Source organism: Lissotriton helveticus, chromosome 3_1 (assembly GCF_964261635.1).
Source record: "Lissotriton helveticus chromosome 3_1, aLisHel1.1, whole genome shotgun sequence".
NCBI classification, from domain to species: domain Eukaryota; kingdom Metazoa; phylum Chordata; class Amphibia; order Caudata; family Salamandridae; genus Lissotriton; species Lissotriton helveticus.
In genome coordinates this window covers 799,349,459-799,370,665 of record NC_136061.1, presented here as the reverse complement: position 1 = coordinate 799,370,665, position 21,207 = coordinate 799,349,459, and the positions used below count along the sequence as shown (strand labels likewise).

The 21,207-nt window shown below is 46.2% G+C and overlaps 1 protein-coding gene across 2 annotated transcripts in view; it reads left to right on the top strand.

Moving 5' to 3' along the window:
- Window positions 1-21,207, top strand: part of PIK3C2A (phosphatidylinositol-4-phosphate 3-kinase catalytic subunit type 2 alpha) — a 1,158,716-nt gene that overhangs the window by 101,153 nt on the left and 1,036,356 nt on the right. For both annotated transcript variants that reach the window (XM_078681042.1, XM_078681043.1), the window contains one exon: window positions 9,003-9,106. In XM_078681042.1, the coding sequence (XP_078537168.1) occupies window positions 9,003-9,106 (104 nt within the window). The remainder of the gene's footprint in view (window positions 1-9,002; window positions 9,107-21,207) is intronic.

Below are 21,207 nucleotides of genomic sequence, written 5' to 3'. Positions count from 1 at the left end.
GACATGCATGGCTCCGCCTTACGTCTCTGAAACCGGACGCTCAGGAGAGGGTTGCCAATCTGCCATTCTCGGGCGAAACCCTGTTCGGGAAGCACGCTGATGATGAAATGGCCCGCATGAAGGCGGAAGCTGAAACGCTCACAGCGGTGGGTTTGGAGAAGCCCAAGGAGACCAAGAAGACGTACCGTCCGTTCCAACGCCGGTTCGGTGGTCAAGGCAGAGGGCGTGGCCAGGCCTCTGGACAACAGCAGCAACAACAACAGCAGCAGTTCAGAAGACCATTCCAGAAACGCCAGAGGGGCAGAGGCGGCCATCAGTCGGCACCAGCGACTAAGGGCCAGGCCGGGTCTAGGCCCTGAGCACTTACTTCCCCGACAACTGTTACCCGTTCCGGTGGGGGGAAGCATTCAATCTTTTCTGGCAGAGTGGAGAAAAATTACTCAGGACAAGTGGGTGCTGAATATTGTTTGCAATGGATACAGTCTTCGGTTCACCAGCCCTCCTCCATCGATTCCTCCGGTCGGCTCGCAGTATCAGCTGCGTGAGCTCCAGGCGGAGGCCGATATCCTGTTAAGGAAAAGGGCGATAGAAGTCGTACCTCTGTCTCAAAGAGGAAGAGGTCTGTACTCCCGGTTCTTTCTGGTTTCGCATGCTGTCGTTGCATCAGATTTATCCTCAGCTGCAACGGGGAGACTGGCTGTGTGCCATAGACCTCCAGGATGCTTACTTCCATGTGCCCATTGCACACAAACACAGGAAGTTCCTGCGGTTCCAAGTCGGCGCCAATCACTATCAATACACAGTGCTGCCATTCGGTCTGAAGTCTGCACCGAGGACATTCTCAAAGTGCATGGCGGTGGTAGCCGCACACCTACGGAGGAACAAGGTGTTTGTCTACCCATACCTGGACGACTGGTTGATCAAGGCCTTCTCCTTCACGGAAGCGCAAGCGCACTTCCAGAAGACGTGCGTTCTCTTGAACAAGCTGGGGTTGCACATCAACATGTCCAAGTCGGTTCCGACTCCAGTCCAGTGCATTCAGTACTTGTGAGCCTCCATCGATACGCTGTCAGCAAGCGTGTCTCCTTCGGAGGAGCGACGATTATCACTGCTTCGGAAGGCTCGGGCTCTCATGACCGCTCCATCCACGACAGTGAGGACGGTGTCTTCTCTACTGGGATCGATGGCCTCCTGTATCTTTCTGACGCCACATGCACGGCTGCACATGAGACCGTTGCAAGAGTGCTTGGAGGATCAGTGGGACCAGAGGAGAGGATCTTGGGACGACAAGATACGTCTATCTCTGCATGCTCTTCAGTCTCTGAAGTGGTGGTGTTCAGCGGAGAATCTCCTCAGAGGGGTTCCCTTCCACAAGGACATTCCCACTCAGGTTATCGTGACGGATGCTTCTCTCCAGGGCTGGGGAGCGCATTCCGGAGACCTACAGATTCAGGGGACGTGGTCCCCGACGGAGTCCACGTACCATATCAATTTCCTGGAACTCAGAGCTGTTCACTTGGCACTGAAGGCCTTTCACCCATCCTTCCAGACCGACTCTCTACTTGTGCAAACGGACAATACGACCACAACGTATTACCTCAACAAGCAGGGAGGATCGAGGTCACGCACCCTGTCGCAGGAGGCGCAGGCGATCTGGCGCTGGCTTCTGGCTCGAGGACTGACGATAACGGCTACCCATCTGCCAGGTGTGCAGAATGTTCAGGCAGACGCACTGAGCAGACTGATTCAGGAACACCACGAATAGGTCATAAACGACGAAGTGCTAGGAGAAGTCTTCGCAAGGTGGGGGACTCCAGACGTAGATCTGTTCGCCACCGCCGAAAACAGCAAATGCCGAGGCTTCGCCTCCAGGTACTACCAGCCGGGGACGCTGGGGAACGCGTTATGGATCGACTGGTCGAACAGCTTTCTGTACGCTTTTCCACCCATTCCCCTGATTCCGACGGTTCTCATCAAGCTGTCCCAGTCCAGGGCGCGGATGATACCGATTGCCCCGGAATGGCCCAGACAGTGGTGGTTCACGGACCTGCTTCACCGGTCTCTCCTTCCTCACATTCGGCTGCCGCGCAAGCCGGACCTTCTCACGAAGTTCGGGGGGCTGATGTTGTACCCCAACCTCTCGTCTTTGAGTTTGGCAGCATGGCTCCTGAGTTAGTGCAATATGGTCATCTGAATCTCCCTGCAGATTGTATGGACATCCTGAAGGAGTCTAAGAGACCTTCCACTAGGACTTCCTATGCTTACAAGTGGAAGAGATTTTGTATCTGGTGCAAGTCTAAGAACTATGATCCGACGACTTGTAAGGAAGATGTCATCCTTCCTTATCTTCTACAGTTGGCGCAATCTGGCCTTAATGTCCATTCCATTAAGGTTCATCTGGCTGCTTTGACTGCCTAAAGGAAATGCCCTTCACAGACTTCCTTCTTCCAGATCCCTGTGATCAAAGATTTATTGGAAGGCTTGAAGAAAGTGTTCCCTCCTGTCAGGCTTCCATCGCCTTCATGGGAATTGAATGTGGTGCTGTCCAGGTTGATGAAGGAGCCTTTTGAACCTATTCATAAGGCTTCGTTGCAGCACCTGTCCTGGAAGGCCCGCAGGGTGAGTGAAATTCAGGCGTTGTGTTGCCAAGAACCTTATACTGTATTTCATGCTGCTAAGGTTGTTATGCGTACTCACCCTAAATTTCTTCCCAAGGTTATTTCTGATTTTCATGTCAATCAGACCATAACTTTGCCTACGTTTTTTCAGAATCCTTCATCTCCAGCGGAAAGGTCGCTACATTCCCTGGATGTTAGGAGGGTCTTGAAATTTTATCTGGATAAGACCAAAGATATTCGTAGGTCTGATCAATTGTTTATCAATTATGGATCTGTCAAGACGGGTCTTGCGACCTCTAAGCAGTCTATCTCTAGGTGGATTGTGTCCTGCATACAGTTATGTTACCAAAAAGCTAATAAGACCTTAGGAGGTAAGCCTAAGGCTCATTCCACCAGGGGCAAAGCTGCCACGTCAGCCTTGCTTCGTAATGTTCCGATTGCAGAAATCTGCAAGGCGGCCACTTGGAAGTCGGTTCTTACCTTTGCTAAGCATTACTGCCTGGACACTGATGCCAGGGCAGACGCTCAGGTTGGGCAGGCTTCGCTGCGAAATCTGTTCGCACAATAGTGGCGTTAATTCTCTTTTCTCCACCGCCGCTTTGGTGTGGGGATGGGCTTGCCATTCTATTCACTAGATTATGACTATACACAGAGATCCCCTACTACAGAAGGAGTAGTTTCTGTCCTGTAACTCCAGTTCTGTAGTAGGGGTATCTCTGTTATAGTCATAAGCGCCCTCCCTCCTCCCCGGTGGGGAGAAAAATATGTTCCTTTTAGGAAGCGACAGGTCTGGCGTGTTACGCCTTCAAAAAGAACTGAAAGTAAGTTGGACCTGCTATGCATTCTGGGATACTGACGGAAAGTTCTGGAAAGTTCTCTTAAAGGCACAGTATCCTATTTAAGCCACATAATGGCAGCCTATGGGGCTTGTCTGTCCAGGTCTTCCTCTCTATAATTTCTGAGGGGTTTTGCAGTAAAAGCAAGGGAAATCTGGACAGGCTTTGCTGTTTGTGGATTTTTGGTGGAATTTCTAGTTGAAGTACTGGACAGTGTAGCCTGTGGATATAGGCTGCATTATTTGTCTTTAAATTTTCTCTTACGTGTCTTTGCAGTTTGCAATTTTCTGACAATTTAAGAGATTATTTTTGATTGCCGGGGTCCTCGCACATGGGCGGGACTATTCACTAGATTATGACTATAACAGAGATACCCCTACTACAGAACTGGAGTTACAGGACAGAAACTACTCCTTCTGCCACATCTGTGACGGTTTCATTACTGCTAACAATTAACAATGCTACCAGCACAGCAGACTGTGCAGCCTTTTCGTGGTTGAAGTTGTGGTATCCTCTTAGAAGGTGGAAGGGAGGGACAGTCTGCTGCTCAGTTTTCCAATCCTTCAGCTGCTGAAGCAGAAAAAGAAAACCTATTAAAATAGAAAACATTTAATGCCTTAGGAGCGGTCAGAAGCACAATACAGGCTTGAGGTGGAAACCCTGCCGTAAATTAGTCTTTCTTTGGTCTAGGAGGAGTGTGTGAAATCTGTGCATATAAAATATTTCCTAATGTCTGACCAGGATACCAACTTTAATTACTCTTCCTCTGCTACTTAATTCATGCTGGATTTGTAACTGCATGGCAGTAAGCCAATTTATTGTGATCCTACATATCCTGGTTGGTTAACCCTTGCCCCCAGGGGTGGTGCCCTTGTAATTTCTAGGTGAACCCCGCACAGTGCATATACCTTGGTTGTTTAACAGCTCTCCCACGTGTTGACATGTTTGCTTCTTCGTTCTCTAAAAAATTCTTCTTTTATCCTTTTTATTTATTTATTTATTTATTTATTTTAAATCCTTCAGTTAATTTTGATGGTCTGAACTCTAGGTTAATCAACACTCCTATAATTGCACTCCTATTCCTGCTCTTCACTGAGGAGTTCCATAACCGTATAGAGTAACAAGGCCAAAGTTCGAGTACCTATATAAGGTAATGGAACCCCGAGGTGACTTGCAATATCCTCATCATGTAGGCTGGTGGGTAGTTTATCCCATATAACACATGGTCACACCATCACCATTCCCACAAACTACTTAAAACCTTGGTGCGTAGCTCTTTCATATGAAAGAGCAAGTACTTTTTAAACATGACAAATCAAAATAAAACCTCTAGTTCAAAATTAAACTCATCAGAAACCTTTTAGATATTTGTTGCAAGCAGATATTTCAATACAAGTTAGATTCATTTTTTTAAAATAAGCTGCAGTAGGTCAGAATGTGTAGCGACATGCAGAAAGATTCTAGCTTTTCTATAAGGAGTAATTCTGAAGCTTAGGTATATGTGTGTATATATATATATATATATATATATATATATATATATATATATAGATAGGAGTGCAAAAAATAAAAATTTGCAAGCTATTAAATTAAAGAGACGAAGAAAGAAAAGCAACGTTTCATTTGTGTTGCTTTAAACAGCTGCTCCAATACCTAACCTGCATCTCACCTCAGCTACTGACTCTGGTAGCAGGCATTGTGATGTCAGAACTCGGCTGTAATAACGTGTAATAGTTGAGTTCTGACATCTTTTCTTTATAATTGGCAACTGGGTGTGTCATAAGTCGCTGACTAAAAAGCAGTTGCTGATTATAAAGTAATTAGTGACTGCTGGTTATACAGGAAATTACAGAATCGAATGTATTATAGTATACTACCTAGTTACATTGTTGGACATGACGGTCATTTGAGAGTTTCATTCGGAGAAAAGACTGTCTTCTTTTAAAGCAGTCATTCTTGTCTGATGTCCGGAAAGTCTCCTCTCTGAGCTATAAAAAATATTATATATTCATAGTCCCAATCACAGCATGCTAATGCAACACTTACACAAATGCATGGAGGACCAGTGGTGTCAAACATCAGGAAACTGGGAAAACTGACCTCATGGTGTCCAAGCATTAACATGCTTGTTCTAGAAAAGTCCTTCTGGCCAGAGAATGGTAACAAATACATTCGTAGAAGGTTGGAATGCCCACAGAGGCAACTCAACACTTCATATAAAATGCCCAGTATTGAGGAGAAACAACACACAAACATGCTGGAGTTGAGGGCTTCCATTCATCTCCTTAGTCTCACCCGCCCCCTCCTCTTGTAATTTCCTCCATTGTTAAAAATTAACGATTCTACTGTAATGTATCACATCACCAATCCAGGGTATTAAGATCCCGAATCTAGTCAAGAGGGGTGTGGACCAAGGCCTGAGTACGCATTAGGTGCAGTGAAGGACCATCACCTCAATCCACCTTCCAAGGGGCGCAATATAGCTCATCAGTCACATCGCATATTGATTTTTGATATTTTGTATTTATTATTTTGCTTTTGAGACCAATGACATCCAAAATGAAGGATTGAGGTGCCCACACTCTCATTGCAAGGATAACACTCTTGCTATAGATTAGTAAAAGACATTTGTTTCTTCTAGTTCTCCCATTATGAAATTGATTGCCAACTTCAGGCCTTGCACATCAAGGATGATCCTTTTTGTTCGATGCAGTCCTTATTAATGGTCATATACAGACCTGATCCACCTATTCCTCTAGTGAGCCCTGGAGAAAACGTCCTAATGTAGACCATATCTTCTTTTTAGGATGTCAGGTGAGATGCTTCATCTCAGCCTGCATCGTTGTGCATCACTACTTCGCTTCAGAGCACCTTCGGTACCGCCCCTGGAACCTTTCCAATGACTAATAACGGTCCTAAAGAAGCAAAGTGCCCTTCCATAGAGCATTATATACCCATAAGCAGAAGAAAGTCTATTTTTGGTAACTGGAGAAGCAAGTGTCCTGATTAACATGCCCAGAAGACGATCTGCTGCTAAATCTACTTTATTTGACTGAATTTGCCTTCAATTTTCATATTAAAGCACAACTTTCTACCGTTACCTGCATACCAAAAAGTGTCCATTCCAGCCATTTTTTCACAACTCTCAAGATAATAGACTTTTCACATTGTCATTCTTAATTGATTTCCATAATTAAAGGAGAGGTGTGGCGTAGCGGCCAGGGTGGCCAACTCCGTAGTGCATGGCTCACGGTTTGATCCCGGCGCAGGTGGCAGCTTAGCTCACCATCGTGTGACTCTGGGCAATAGCTCCCTTAGGGCCATATGTAGGTGGCCAAATACCGGTCGGTAACGGCCGATTTCGGCCGTTACCGACCGGTATTTTGAGTTTCAGATGTAGGTGGCCAAAATATTACAGATTCTGTATATTTACCGAATCGGTAAATTTACAGAATCGGTAATATGGGATGGCCCTTAGGAATTCGTTATTTACCATGAAATATTATTGCATGGTAAATAACTAATTCCTGTGTACATGCACATCTGTGCATGTACACCTGTGCCATGTGGCACACAGACATGCCCAAAGGGCATATATATGTGTCACATGGCACACAAGCCAGAAACAGGGGTGCAACAGGGTGTCAAAGTGACACCCTGTCCCCCTTGTAAAATCGGTAATTTTACCGATTCGGTAATTACCGAATCGGTATTTGCTATTGAATCCTCAAGCCCCATAGGAATCAATGGCAAAGGGTAATTACCGAATCGGTAATTACCGATTCGTTAATTGTTACAGAATAATTACCTACATGGCATTTACCGATTTGTAAATACCGAATCGGTAAAATTCGGTATTTACGATTCTGTAAATGCCATTTACCTACATATGGCCCACAATATCCCCGACAAGCCCAGCGCCTTGAGACCCTTACGGGTGATTAGTTTGCTCTTTACAAATGCCGGGTTAAATGTTAAGGGCTTTCATTAAAAAAGTGCCTCTTTTTTATCTTGTATTTTTAATTTGTTGCACAGCTTCCAACACATTTTTCCCCTCTGTTATTTGTGTGGCTTCTGACCTGAATCAGACCGTGCTTGACATTCTTAAGGAAACATTTTTGAATTGGAGAAGATGAGAACCTTATATTTAAATCAGTTGAGTTTGTTCCTTTGTTGAAAACCAAAATGCTGTCTAATTTAAAAGTAGATAATGTTTCAACCTACTGCTTCTTTCCCACTAGCATTTGTTTTCTTCTAACAAATCTGTCTAGTTGCTTCATTTAATCGTCCCCTAAAGATCAAATTAACATTTCTGGTTCGATTTTTGCAATGCTCCTATCACAGCTTTACTTCTAATCTTTTGGCTGCCGGAAATCTGTAGTATCCTGGATACTGAGCAACTTAATTGAGGAATAACTGCAACGAAATTTAGTAGTTTCATCACATGCAATGTTAAGCGGAAAACCGCTTAACACTGCAGCTGTTCAGTGGTCTGTAAAAGGTGAAGTGCTCCTTGCCCGTCAGGTTTATGGGCATTTCATCCCATTGCCATATGTCGTTTGATCAGAGGCTCAGTAATTTCAGTGATGCTTCACCTTGTCGGAAGACCTCCATTCCAGTCTATTTTCAGGGTTTCTAGAATCACGTTTCTTAATATTTGTGACTAATAATTGGTAGGATCGTGAACCAAAGTGGCACATGAGGGATTCTAAAAGTTGGTTTCTGCTCAAAATTCCCCCAAAAATGTCAACAACAATATAAAACCTTGCACAGTGCAGCAATAATTTAGACCAAAGCTCAGTAGTAGAAATTGAAATTTGGAGGGTAAACTCTTCTGACAAATCAAAGAATGTAGGACTTCTGAGTACAAATTACAATTAATCCAGATCCCTTTCGGTAGGTGTCTGTTACTTCCTGAAGTAGTCTGGAATAACATATTGTTGGCCCAAATCCCCACACCCTCAGACCCCTGCATAGTGGTAGTACAGTTCTCTTCCTTGTTGATCCACAAAGTTCTCTTCAAGTAGTCCCTAGAATTGCTGTTCAACATTTACCTACCAACAACTAACCCCCCCACCCTTCCCTCCACCCAGGCGTGTCACATGCTATCGACTACGGATACTTTTACACCAGGGTTGCCCTATTCTGCACGCTGCTGCCCGCAATTATAATTCTGTATCGCTGAGCTATCGGTGGAGGGGCAGTTGTGCTGGTTTACCTGTGCTAATATTCAGCATATATCTTGATTTAGGGTATGGGGTTCAACCTTTGTCTTAAATCAAAGACCGTAATGGTCATTTTTCTACCCTTTTAGTCATGCAGCTTTCTTCTGCAACATTTTTAACCTTACAAATGTTAAAGCCGTTGTGTTAAATTACATCAGTCTGTCCATTCCATCTCTATAAGGAAATCTTCATGCAAAAACATCTGTTATACAGTCCTGTTTAGTGGGGGGAGGTGACTGCTTTACTTTCAATGATAGAATCACAAATGGGGTGACTATATCCTTTCCCAGTGTGTAATTTATTTAATTCTTGCTAAATTGCAGGTTGAGAATGGGACCAATGCAGTTGCTTCTGAAGGAAATAGGTTTTTGCAAGAAATTAAAGATCTGGATGAAGAAGTAGCGGCTTTTTGTCACGAAGTTAGCAAGTAAGCCACTTCTCTGTTTGTAAAACTGTTAAAGATCAGGGATTTTTACCTCTGATGTTTCAAAGCCTTCATTCTTTCCGACTTTGGTATGCCTGCTACAATAAAGTTACTGCTTTTATCCAAAACTGTTAAAGCTCTGTAAGTTTAAGCTCTATAAGTTCCTCAAGAGGACTGCATGATTTATGGTTTGTGCCTTATGGCAATACTCTTTGCCACTCCACTGTATTCTATTCTACTCTACTCCAATTCTCTGTAGCCCTTTTTGTGCCACTCCACTCCACTGTACACCACACCACCGCACCCTACTCCACTGTGCCCCTCTCCACATTATGCCACTTCACTCTATGCCACTCCACTATACAATATTCTACTGTACACAAATACACTACGCCACTCAACTACACTATTTAACTCAATGCAACTGTACTCTACCCACTCCTCTGTACGCCACTCTACTGTACGCTATTCTGATCTATGCCACTCTGCTGTACTCTACTCCTGTGTATGCCATTACAGTGTATTCCACTCCACTGCACTCTATTTCAGTGTATTCTGTTCACCTCTACACTACTCTAGTCTGCCCCAATCAACTGTGCACTACACTCAGCGGCAGCATACTTCATGCTATTCCATGGTATGCAACTTCACTGTGCGCCTCTCCACTCTATTTCACTCTACTCTACTGTATGTCATTCCAGTGTACGCCACTCAACTGTGCGCTATGCCACTGCACACTATTCCACTCTATGGCAGTGCCCTGTACACAACTCTATTCTATTCTACTGTATACCACTCCACACTACACCATTCCACTTTATGGCACTCCACTGTATGCTACTCTGCTCTAACCCACTCAACTGTATACCGTTTCACTCTACTCCGCTCCACAGTACACCAATCCAGTCACTAACACTCCACTATATGCAACTCCCCTCTAATCCACTTGAGTGAATGGTATTTTATTAAATAAGTTATCTCCGGTCTCCCCTCATCTCCTCCCCTCTCCACGTATATCCTCCCCTCTGCACTCATCTCCTCCCCTCTCCACTCATCTCCGTCCCTCTCCAATCATCTTTGTCCCTCTCCAATCATCTCCGTCCCTCTCCACTCATCTCCTCCCCTCTCCACTCATCTCCTCCCCTCTCCACTCATCTCCTCCCCTCTCCACTCATCTCCTCCCCTCTCCACTCATCTCCTCCCCTCTCCACTCCTCTCCTCCCCTCTCCACTCCTCTCCTCCCCTCTCCACTCATCTCCTCCCCTCTCCACTCATCTCCTCCCCTCACCACTCATCTCCTCCCCTCACCACTCATCTCCTCCCCTCTCCACTCATCTCCTCCCCTCTCCACTCATCTCCTCCCCTCTCCACTCATCTCCTCCCCTCTCCACTCATCTCCTCCCCTCTCCACTACTCCACTCTACTCTCCTCCCCTCTCCAAGCATCTCCTCCCCTCTCCAAGCATCTCCTCCCCTCTCCAATCATCTCCTCCCATCTAAACTCGTTCCCTCTGATCTAACCTCACCATCTCACCTCACCATCTCACCTCACCATCTCACCTCACCATCTCCCCCATCATCTCCCCCATCATCTCCCCCATCATCTCCCCCATCATCTCCCCCATCATCTCCCCCATCATCTCCCCCATCATCTCCCCCATCATCTCCCCCATCATCTCCCCCATCATCTCCCCCATCATCTCCCCCATCATCTCCCCCATCATCTCCCCCATACCATCATCCCCACACCATCATCCCCACACCATCATCCCCACACCATCATCCCCACACCATCATCCCCACACCATCATCCCCACACCATCATCCCCACACCATCATCCCCACACCATCATCCCCACACCATCATCCCCACACCATCATCCCCACACCATCATCCCCACACCATCATCCCCACACCATCATCCCCACACCATCATCCCCACACCATCATCCCCACACCATCATCCCTCCCCCATCATCCCTCCCCATCATCTCCCCCCCATCATCTCCCCCCATCATCTCCCCCCATCATCTCTCCCCCATCATGAATTGAATTTGAATTTAAAAAGCTTATATAGCGCAACGTACACCATTGCGGTTTCTTGGCGCTTTTGACGGCTTGCAATAACCTAAAAATGGAACATTTAGAGTGGGAAGGCCTGAGCAAACAAAAAGGTTTTCAGGCCCTTGCGGAAGGCTGAATATTGTTTAGAGCTTCGGAGGTGGTCCGGCAAAGAGTTCCAAAATACCGGTGCCAGGAAGGAGAAATTCGAACCTCCCCATTTTTTTCTGGTGAAGCGAGGGACTTGAAGTAAGGACTGATCTGACGAACGAAGTTGTCTGGCGGGAACATAGTTGATTAGAAGGGATGAAATAAAGGCCGGGGCCTTTCCCTGTCTCGCCTGAAAAACCATGCACCCCATCTTAAAAAGTGAGCGTTGCCGGACAGGCAGCCAGTGTAGTTCCTTCAAGAGGGGTGTAGAATGATGGAACCGGGGAAGGCCATATACCAGCCGGGCAGCTTGGTTCTGCACCAGCTGGAGTCTGTGGAGGCTGTATGCCGGAATGCCGTTGTAAAGGGCATTGGCATAGTCTAGGCGGGAGATAACCAGGGCAGACATAATGAGTTTGAGTGCCAACGGGGAAAAGAAACGAGAAACCATACGGATAGTTCGGAGCATAAGAAAGCAAGAGGAAACAACAGCAGCAACCTGTGAGTGAAGGGTGAGCTGGTGATTAATTTTTATACCCAATGTTTTTACTGTAGAAGAAGGAATAGGGGGGGTACCAAGAGTGAGGGGCCAAAAGGAAGAATTCCAGGGGCTGGAGGAGCCACCAGTAAGCACCAACTCGGTTTTATCCGGATTGAGCTTCAGATGGTTGTGGCTCATCCAGTCCCTGATAAAAATCATAATAGACTGAAAATTGGAAATAGCATGAGAGGAGGAAGACAGATCAAAGACCAGCTGGAGGTCATCCGCATAATTATACACCGCGACCTCCAGCTGTTGTAAAGCAAAAATTAAAGGGTAGATGTAAAGATTAAACAATAATGGGGAAAGAGAGAAACCTTGGGGAACACCACAAGTGATCTTCAAAGGGCCTGCCCTGAACTCTCCCAGCCGGACGGCCTGTGTACGGTCCCGCAGGAAGGACGAGAGCCACACTAGTGCTGACCCCCCGATTCCCGCCGCTCCGATACGATATCATCTCTCCCCCATCATCTCTCCCCCATCATCTCTCCCCCATCATCTCTCCCCCATCATCTCTCCCCCATCATCTCCCCCCCCATCATCTCCCCCCATCATCTCCCCCCATCATCTCTCCCCCATCATCTCTCCCCCATCATCTCTCCCCCATCATCTCTCCCCCATCATCTCCCCCCATCATCTCCCCCCCATCATCTCCCCCCCATCATCTCTCCCCCATCATCTCTCCCCCATCATCTCTCCCCCATCATCTCTCCCCCATCATCTCTCCCCCATCATCTCTCCCCCATCATCTCTCCCCCATCATCTCTCCCCCATCATCTCTCCCCCATCATCTCTCCCCCATCCTCTCTCCCCCATCATCTCTCCCCCATCCTCTCTCCCTCTCCCCATCCTCTCTCCCTCTCCCCATCCTCTCTCCCTCTCCCCATCCTCTCTCCCTCTCCCCATCCTCTCTCCCTCTCCCCATCCTCTCTCCCTCTCCCCATCCTCTCTCCCTCTCCCCATCCTCTCTCCCTCTCCCCATCCCCACACCATCATCCCCACACCATCATCCCCACACCATCATCCCCACACCAATCATCCCTCCCCCATCATCCCTCCCCCATCATCCCTCCCCCATCATCCCTCCCCCATCATCCCTCCCCCATCATCCCTCCCCATCATCCCTCCCCCATCATCCATCCCCCATCATCCCTCCCCCATCATCCCTCCCCCATCATCCCTCCCCCATCATCCCTCCCCCATCATCCCTCCCCCATCATCCCTCCCCATCATCTCCCCCCATCATCTCCCCCCATCATCTCCCCCCATCATCTCCCCCCCATCATCTCCCCCCCATCATCTCCCCCCATCATCTCCCCCCATCATCTCCCCCCATCATCTCCCCCCATCATCTCCCCCCATCATCTCCCCCCCATCATCTCCCCCCCATCATCTCCCCCCCATCATCTCCCCCCCATCATCTCCCCCCCATCATCTCCCCCCCATCATCTCCCCCCCATCATCTCTCCCCCATCATCTCTCCCCCATCATCTCTCCCCCATCATCTCTCCCCCATCATCTCTCCCCATCATCTCTCCCCCATCATCTCTCCCCCATCATCTCTCCCCCATCATCTCTCCCCCATCATCTCTCCCCCATCATCTCTCCCCCATCATCTCTCCCCCATCATCTCTCCCCCATCATCTCTCCCCCATCATCTCTCCCCCATCATCTCTCCCCCATCATCTCTCCCCCATCATCTCTCCCCCATCATCTCTCCCCCATCATCTCTCCCCCATCCTCTCTCCCTCTCCCCATCCTCTCTCCCTCTCCCCATCCTCTCTCCCTCTCCCCATCCCCACACCATCATCCCCACACCATCATCCCCACACCATCATCCCCACACCATCATCCCCACACCATCATCCCCACACCATCATCCCCACACCATCATCCCCACACCATCATCCCCACACCATCATCCCCACACCAATCATCCCTCCCCCATCATCCCTCCCCCATCATCCCTCCCCCATCATCCCTCCCCCATCATCCCTCCCCCATCATCCCTCCCCCATCATCCCTCCCCCATCATCCCTCCCCCATCATCCCTCCCCCATCATCCCTCCCCCATCATCCCTCCCCCATCATCCCTCCCCCATCATCCCTCCCCCATCATCCCTCCCCCATCATCCCTCCCCCATCATCCCTCCCCATCATCTCTCCCCATCATCTCTCCCCATCATCTCTCCCCATCATCTCCCCCCATCATCTCCCCCCATCATCTCCCCCCCATCATCTCCCCCCCATCATCTCCCCCCCATCATCTCCCCCCCATCATCTCCCCCCCATCATCTCCCCCCCATCATCTCCCCCCCATCATCTCCCCCCCATCATCTCTCCCCAATCATCTCTCCCCCATCCTCTCTTCCCCATCCTCTCTCCCTCTCCCCATCCTCTCTCCCTCTCCCCATCCTCTCTCCCCATCCTCTCTCCCCATCCTCTCTCTCATCCTCTCTCCCCGCATCCTGTCTCTCCCCATTCTCTCTCCCCCCAATCCTCTCTCTCTCCCCATTCTTTCTCACTCCCGATCCTCTCTCTCTCCCCCATCCTCTCTCTCTCTCTCTCTCTCCCCCATCCTCTCTCTCCCCCATCCTCTCTCTCTCCCATCATCCTCTCTCTCTCCCATCATCCTCTCTCTCTCCCCTTCATCACCTCCACCATCTTTAACCCATATCATCTCCCCTCATCTTCTCCCCCCTCCTTCATCTACACCCCCATCTGAATCTGCTCTAGACCATTGCATAATCACCTTAGGTTGAGCTGCCTTGCAATACTTCCGCAGTCAGGAAGTGTCTTACGCCCATGCAATCTAGTTTGTTGAAATAAGCATTTGGTGATTCTTGGCTTGCCTTTGTTCCAAATTAATTTTGTTAGCTACCTATGCAGCTGGTCCTGGAAGATGATGTACACTGGATGTGCAACACCTGAAATAGATAATGAAACCTAGGCAGAACATTCATTTTTATAGCATTTCTTCTTTTTAGCCAGGAAATAGAGTGGTGGCCAGCTCACCAAGTCTTTCAATCAACTACCTGGGAGTTGTTGGCTTTGAAAAGTTCCTTTATTGTGTGATTTTAATTCCTAAGTACTTAATATAGACCTTCATCCACTTAAATGTAAGAAAAGCTTTAAAACGTTTCATCACTCCCTTGTCCCTTAACTGAGAAGGAATTTCCTATTTTCTTCCTTTATCTTGCACTGCCACTGTTCCAAACTCTGCCAGCAGGCGGATCACTACAGATATGGAGCTTACTGGCAAACTCTGTGTAAGAAGGACCTTATCTGCATATAAGATCTTGTCTTTCTCTAGGCCAAATTAAACTTTTGAATGCCTAGGGAATTTCATATCACTCACGTAAATGGTTCTATGTTCAAAACAAAGGAGGAAGGGGGATCCCTATCTGGTGCCCGTTTCTACATGTTATTGGACGCAGCAGTCGCCATTAAGAGAGATTGTTGCTCTGGGATGTTTAGTTTGTCATGATCAGTTTGGGCCTATGCCCATAATTTGTGGGTTTTTTAGGTCTCGGTGAAGCGAGCGAAGCTCGCTCTCGCCAGAGACCTATAGTTAGCGGCTTAGCTTCCCAGGAGGACAGCACTGGCCGCGCGCGGCGATTTGTTAAGGTCACGCGCACGAGAACACGCTCGCGGCCAGGTGCTGTCCTCCTCGAAAGCTGCCTCCCTTCCCCGTGCAGGGCGGGCCGCCGCGCTGCCTGCGGCGACCCGGAAGCATTGCCGGCCAAACCGGAAGTAGGTGTTCCTAATTGTTTTGGAACCTTCCTCAGCCCACACGAATAGAAGATTGCAGCCAGGCAAGTGAGCCATCATTGGCAGAGGCGATGGCCTCTCTCATCTGCTCTGTGTCACGTTGAACCCAAATGTGTGTTACATCTAGTACAGCAAATGCTGAAAAATCATTGTAGTTTTTAATGTCATGTAGGTTTTATCGCATCTTGTCTCATTATATTTCCCTTTCCTTTCCCCTTCCCCCGCTTTTGCAAATAGTACGTTCTACAGAACGTTAAGAGGGAGTTATATGACAGTTGTAACTCACGCCACTGTATTCATTTGGATGTGCTCTCAGAAATATGCAAAAAACGTCTTTGTATTCTAACTTTGTCTCGCGTTGTAAAAATATGGCTCAAGTCAGGTCCTATACAGCTTCAAGGAATAATTGGTTTGGGGGAAAAAGAGATAGTTAAGACAATTCATCGTTACATTGATGCACCCATAAACAAACGGGGGACCATAGGGGTACTATGATGGGTTAGCAAGAAAGCCCACATGAAGATACGTCGGCAGATTTATGGATAGGATGTGGCATTATGTACTGAGTTTGTAACTCGGGAACCAGGTTCGAGTCTCGGCGTAGCTCAGCATCCTGTGATTCCGGGCAAGTCACTTAATGTCCCCAGTGCCTACAGAAAATGAATGTAACATTATGTATTTGGTGCACATGTAAAGCACTCCAATAGCTTGAGGTCAATTTTGCGCTCTATAAAACTGCAAAAAAACGATGAAAACTGGCCCAAAAAAAAGATGAATTCCAGAAGGGCTTTTTTGAATCCTGTCCAAATGAACGCCGGAACATTGAGGTATGTTACGCATTTATTAATAGGACACCGAGGCCAACTGCTTCATTGCTTTGGTCACAAACAGATTCTACACTTACACGTTGCCACATTCTAGATGTAAAGATCATTGGGATGTGATAATGTGAGGAAGGCAGCATTGAACAGGAGAATAGGACAAACAGATAAAGAGAGAATTACCACAGACGTGAAGGTAGTTATGTTATATTAGTTGGTATTTGTTTAGTTTACGTCTGTCGTGGGAATGGCCTTGCTATTGTGTGATTTGTTTCCTGCAGAATCCTTCTGCAACACAGACCTGAGTGAGAACAGTGGAACATTGTGGTTGTCATCATTCTCCTCATGAGTATCTGTCATTCTCTGTTTCTTTTTCTGCCTTTTTCCAATAGTTGGGGTTTTCCAATCCTAACCTTGACTGCTCATCCTTGCATCGTCCAATCCCCATGTCTGCCGGGTGCTGCTGCAGCAACTGCGTGTCCGTGAGGGATTTTATTTTGTCAGTGTAAAAGTTTAAGTGAAATTGGGGAAATCTCGTTCTGTAAACTTCTTTATTCTCTGCTGCTAAATTGCAGAGAAGTGCTGACAAGACAACTAATATTTGGGAGACACTGTGATGACTTCGACACGAATGGAAATAACACCTCTGCCAATGGCAATGTTGTATAAATGAAGAGACGTTATTTCAGTAAATAAACACAAACATTTTCTTGTACAAGAATTTGCATTTTTTGTAGACTGACCGAATGTGACAAACAACCACCAGGATTAGACATAAGCATTTCTTTTTTGTTCTTTGCGTGTGGCTGCTATTTTATGGATCTTATTTTTGAAGGTGTCATGGAAGAAGCAGCTCTCACTTTGAAGGAAATGGGTGCAATGAGCAAGTCAGACCATAATTTAGCTACAGGCCTGTGGCTGCAGGGGACCTTGTTTAGGGAACGTGGTGAATCAGAAAATCTTTGAGGACAAGGAAGAGTGAAACGAAGAATAAGCTATGAGTGTTATCAGGAAGGCATTGATGGGAGAAATGCAAGGGTGTGGGGTAAGAAAGAACAGAAACTCAAGGTTGCACTGCAGGAGCTCTCCGGGAAGAGGTGATGGTGCAGCTAAAGTAACAGTAGGAGGGAAAAATGCTACAATAGTTCTGAACTCGTCTGACTCTACTCCTACTAGCATCTCTGCTGATGAGGCCTGTCTGTTCAGAAGTGTCTATTCTGGTGGTTTTCTGGTGTCTTTTTCTTTGTCAGCGTTAAAAGTAAAACTATGAGTGAAGGTCTTAGGTGACCTATCACTAGGCCTGGCAGAAAATGTAGGCACACTAGCGTATTCAGAGTAATTTCAGTAATTTTATGTTATTCTTTTGAAACAAAAAAGGGAAAATTATGCAATTACACTCGTTTCCATAATTATGAGTAATTTGACAAAATAAAATCCTACCGCAGGAGCACAGGAACAACGAATTTAGCGAGCATGAGCGACTGTTGACTTGTGCTGTTCATGTTCTGTTTCTGTTACCTTTAACACCAGTTTCTTAAAGCAAAATGCATCCCTGTATTCACTTTGGATGCAGTGGTGCATTTTGTGCTAAGAAAATAGTACTAAATGCCAGTTAAAAGTACAACCGCACAAGCTAGCCTTACTTGGCTTTAATTTTGCATAATTACAGCAAATTACACAAGTTACTCCCACAACTACTTATCACATGGTTGCCAGTGCTATCACAGATCGCTGCCACATGCTGAAAAGAAGCATCAAATAGGAAGTTGGCCAATGCGGACATCATGCAATAGGGCAGCTATGCAGAATTCAGCGGGGGATGCAAAAGATTTCTCGGGTCTAGTTTGTGCTATATAAAACTCTTTAAAAAAACAAGCATTTGCAATGCAATAGGTCTCGCATTTCGCGAGTTTGAGCTATTGGCATTGTAAATGACAATGCCTTTGTCATGTATTCCTATAGGTCCTGAATCGATCCCCCTATTCCTGACCCTATTCTAGTTAAACAAACCAACAAGTTAACTAGCAGTCAGCCCATGAGGCAGAAAACCCCCATGATGCAGATACCGTTATCTGACGCAGTCACACTACGGCACAGGAACGTGTTATCTGATTAGGTCATAACGCTTGCGATCTAATTAGACAAGCGATATTCCTCCAGCCCCTGATAAGGCATACGGAGTTCTCATAACAAATCAAACCTATGACAACCTGGGCAAAACCCTGCGGCCATTGTTTTGATTTCACCGAGAACTTTAGTAAAAGAATGTGCTAACGAGCAAGTCGTATGACATCTTTATTGACGTATCTATGTCCATCCTTACGTCAATCTCGGCACCTTAAAGGTATAAATATTACCGATCTTGCCATATGCAAACACATGCGTGGTGACGAGACGGAGCAGCCATACTTGCCGAAGCGAAGAGCAGAGCAGACCCCGCTGGCAGCAGCCCCGCCTTTCTGATGCGCTGAGAGACGCGCTGCTTTCTCCTGCCGAGAATCCAGCACCGGCGTTTCTGGGCAGCCCTCGCAGGCCGCCTGGAATATCGAGACCAGAGAGAGAGATACCATTCCTCATTCATCCTAACTTCCAGGTACAGAACTGAATAACCCCTCACAGAGAATTCTTTAGTTATTCACTTGGCAAAAACAAACTTAACTTAAACTGTAACTTTCTATTCCCGCCCACGTATTAGACTTAGGTCAGGTACACGGGGTAGGCGTATCTAGAAACACCAGTTGAGTACGTTTAGTCAAATGTATATGTGTATGTAATATATTTTATTCATTTTAAAACATCTTATGGCTTAGAAACCATATCAATGTTTTTACAGTATTATTTTATACTATTGCTTTTAATGTATGCACTTTACTTAACTATAAGTATTGCAATAATATCGATCCATTTCTCTTGTATGAGAAAAGAGACTGATCAATAAATAACACCTTTTTATTGAACACGCCCGTCTCTTCCTTTTCTCTACATTCTGATGAGACTAAGAATGCACGTACTGACTGAGTAAAATAATTTGCCTTTTGTTCACACGACTCTCGAGATTGACTCTTGATTAGGGGAGAGCAAAGTTGTCATGCTCTATGGTTGTCAGAAACTAAATCCCTTCTTGTCTAATCAGGGAAGTTACTTCTTTCCTGAACATTCGAGAAAGTTTCTAGTGAACTCTGAGCTAAGCTGGCAAACCCAAAACTTTAAGTCTAGTATCGACAGTAGTAGACCTAGTTAACGTCTGGCCTAGGCCTTTACTGCTGTAGGTATTATTCCAATGCGCAGAGCCTATTGGGAAGATAGGAACTACACTACACCTTTTATTTATGTTTTGTTTATGTTTTGTTAAAACAAATAAAGGGCATTGTCATTTACAATGCTAATAGCTTAAACTCTCACAAAAGCGAGACCTATTGCATTGCAAATGTCACCTGCCCAAGATCAGGAAGCAGGCCCACCGAACCGGCACCTCCTCACCACTTCTTGTCAGCCAATAGCAACCCCCATGCCCAGCATACACAGAGAACTACACTGCTATGCCACAGCACTACCAACTGCCTGCCTTCCTGCCCCTACACTGTTACCCCGCGGTGCAACCACAGGACAGTGGCTACTTTGCCCGTGTCTGCCCCGCAACACGTTGTTCCTGTCATGGAGGTTTCCCACAGCCGGGTGCAGTTAATAAATACAGGGACCCAAAAATATGTGGCATCAAAGAATAAGAACGGACGTGGTACAGGTAGGCTTTTTTAAATTTATTTATTAGTTTTCACTTTTATATAGCGCAAACTTTACCCGCAGGTATCAGAGGCATTTAAATCAGCATGCTTATTACAAGCAAGACTAGCACTCTATATTACTGCCAACTTTGCTTAGCATAAGCAACAGCTAACCATTCACAAACAATGTTTATATACCAATTGCAAATTAAAAAAAAAATTGATGCAAAGCATTGTCATTTACAATGCCAGTAACTCAAACTTTAATGCTGCGAGACCTATTGCATTGTAAATGCTTGTTAATACATTTTTTTAGAGCTAAATATACCACACTTTTGCTGTTATGAGGGTTTTTTGCAAGGCAAGAACATTTATGACGGGTGCACAGTTTCTGTGGTGAATTGCTTGAAACGCTGGAGGATATGCGTCAGTTGGTGGTGGAAATAGCTTTGAAATTGCTGGTCTAGGCCTTCGATAGCTTGTCTTCCCCAAGGACTTTCTTTCATTTTAAAGCACCTTTAGCTTGTAGCATGGGCTAGTACTGATAATAGCTTAACTGGTGCTTTACAATTGGGTTTCCAAAATTTCTCACATTGAAAGTTTTAGAAATGTTGTGGCAAAAGGTGAATTCCAAAGCACTGTTGTTCAGTAATATTGGTCAAAACTAGTTATAACTTAACCACTTGGATGCTAAGGCCCTGGAAAGATTTACAAACACTTTCCATTGAAATCAATGGAAACTCCATGACGAGTTACCCTTGTCATTAGCATCCAAGTTTAAAGACCACTTTCCACAATTCGCTGGAAAGGTCGTTTTCAATGATTTTCTGGCAAATTTGGGAATTTTGTAGTATGGAATATGGGGAATTTAAGTCCGCTCTATATAAATAACACGTATAGGGTTTTTTGAGTTATTGTGTTTTCAGATCAAGAATCTTTGGGAAGGCTTGTATGAAACTGTACTGTTTAACACACATTGAATTAGCAACATTGGCCAGAGATGTAAATGATTGTACGACTTCCTAACAGGTGTATGAT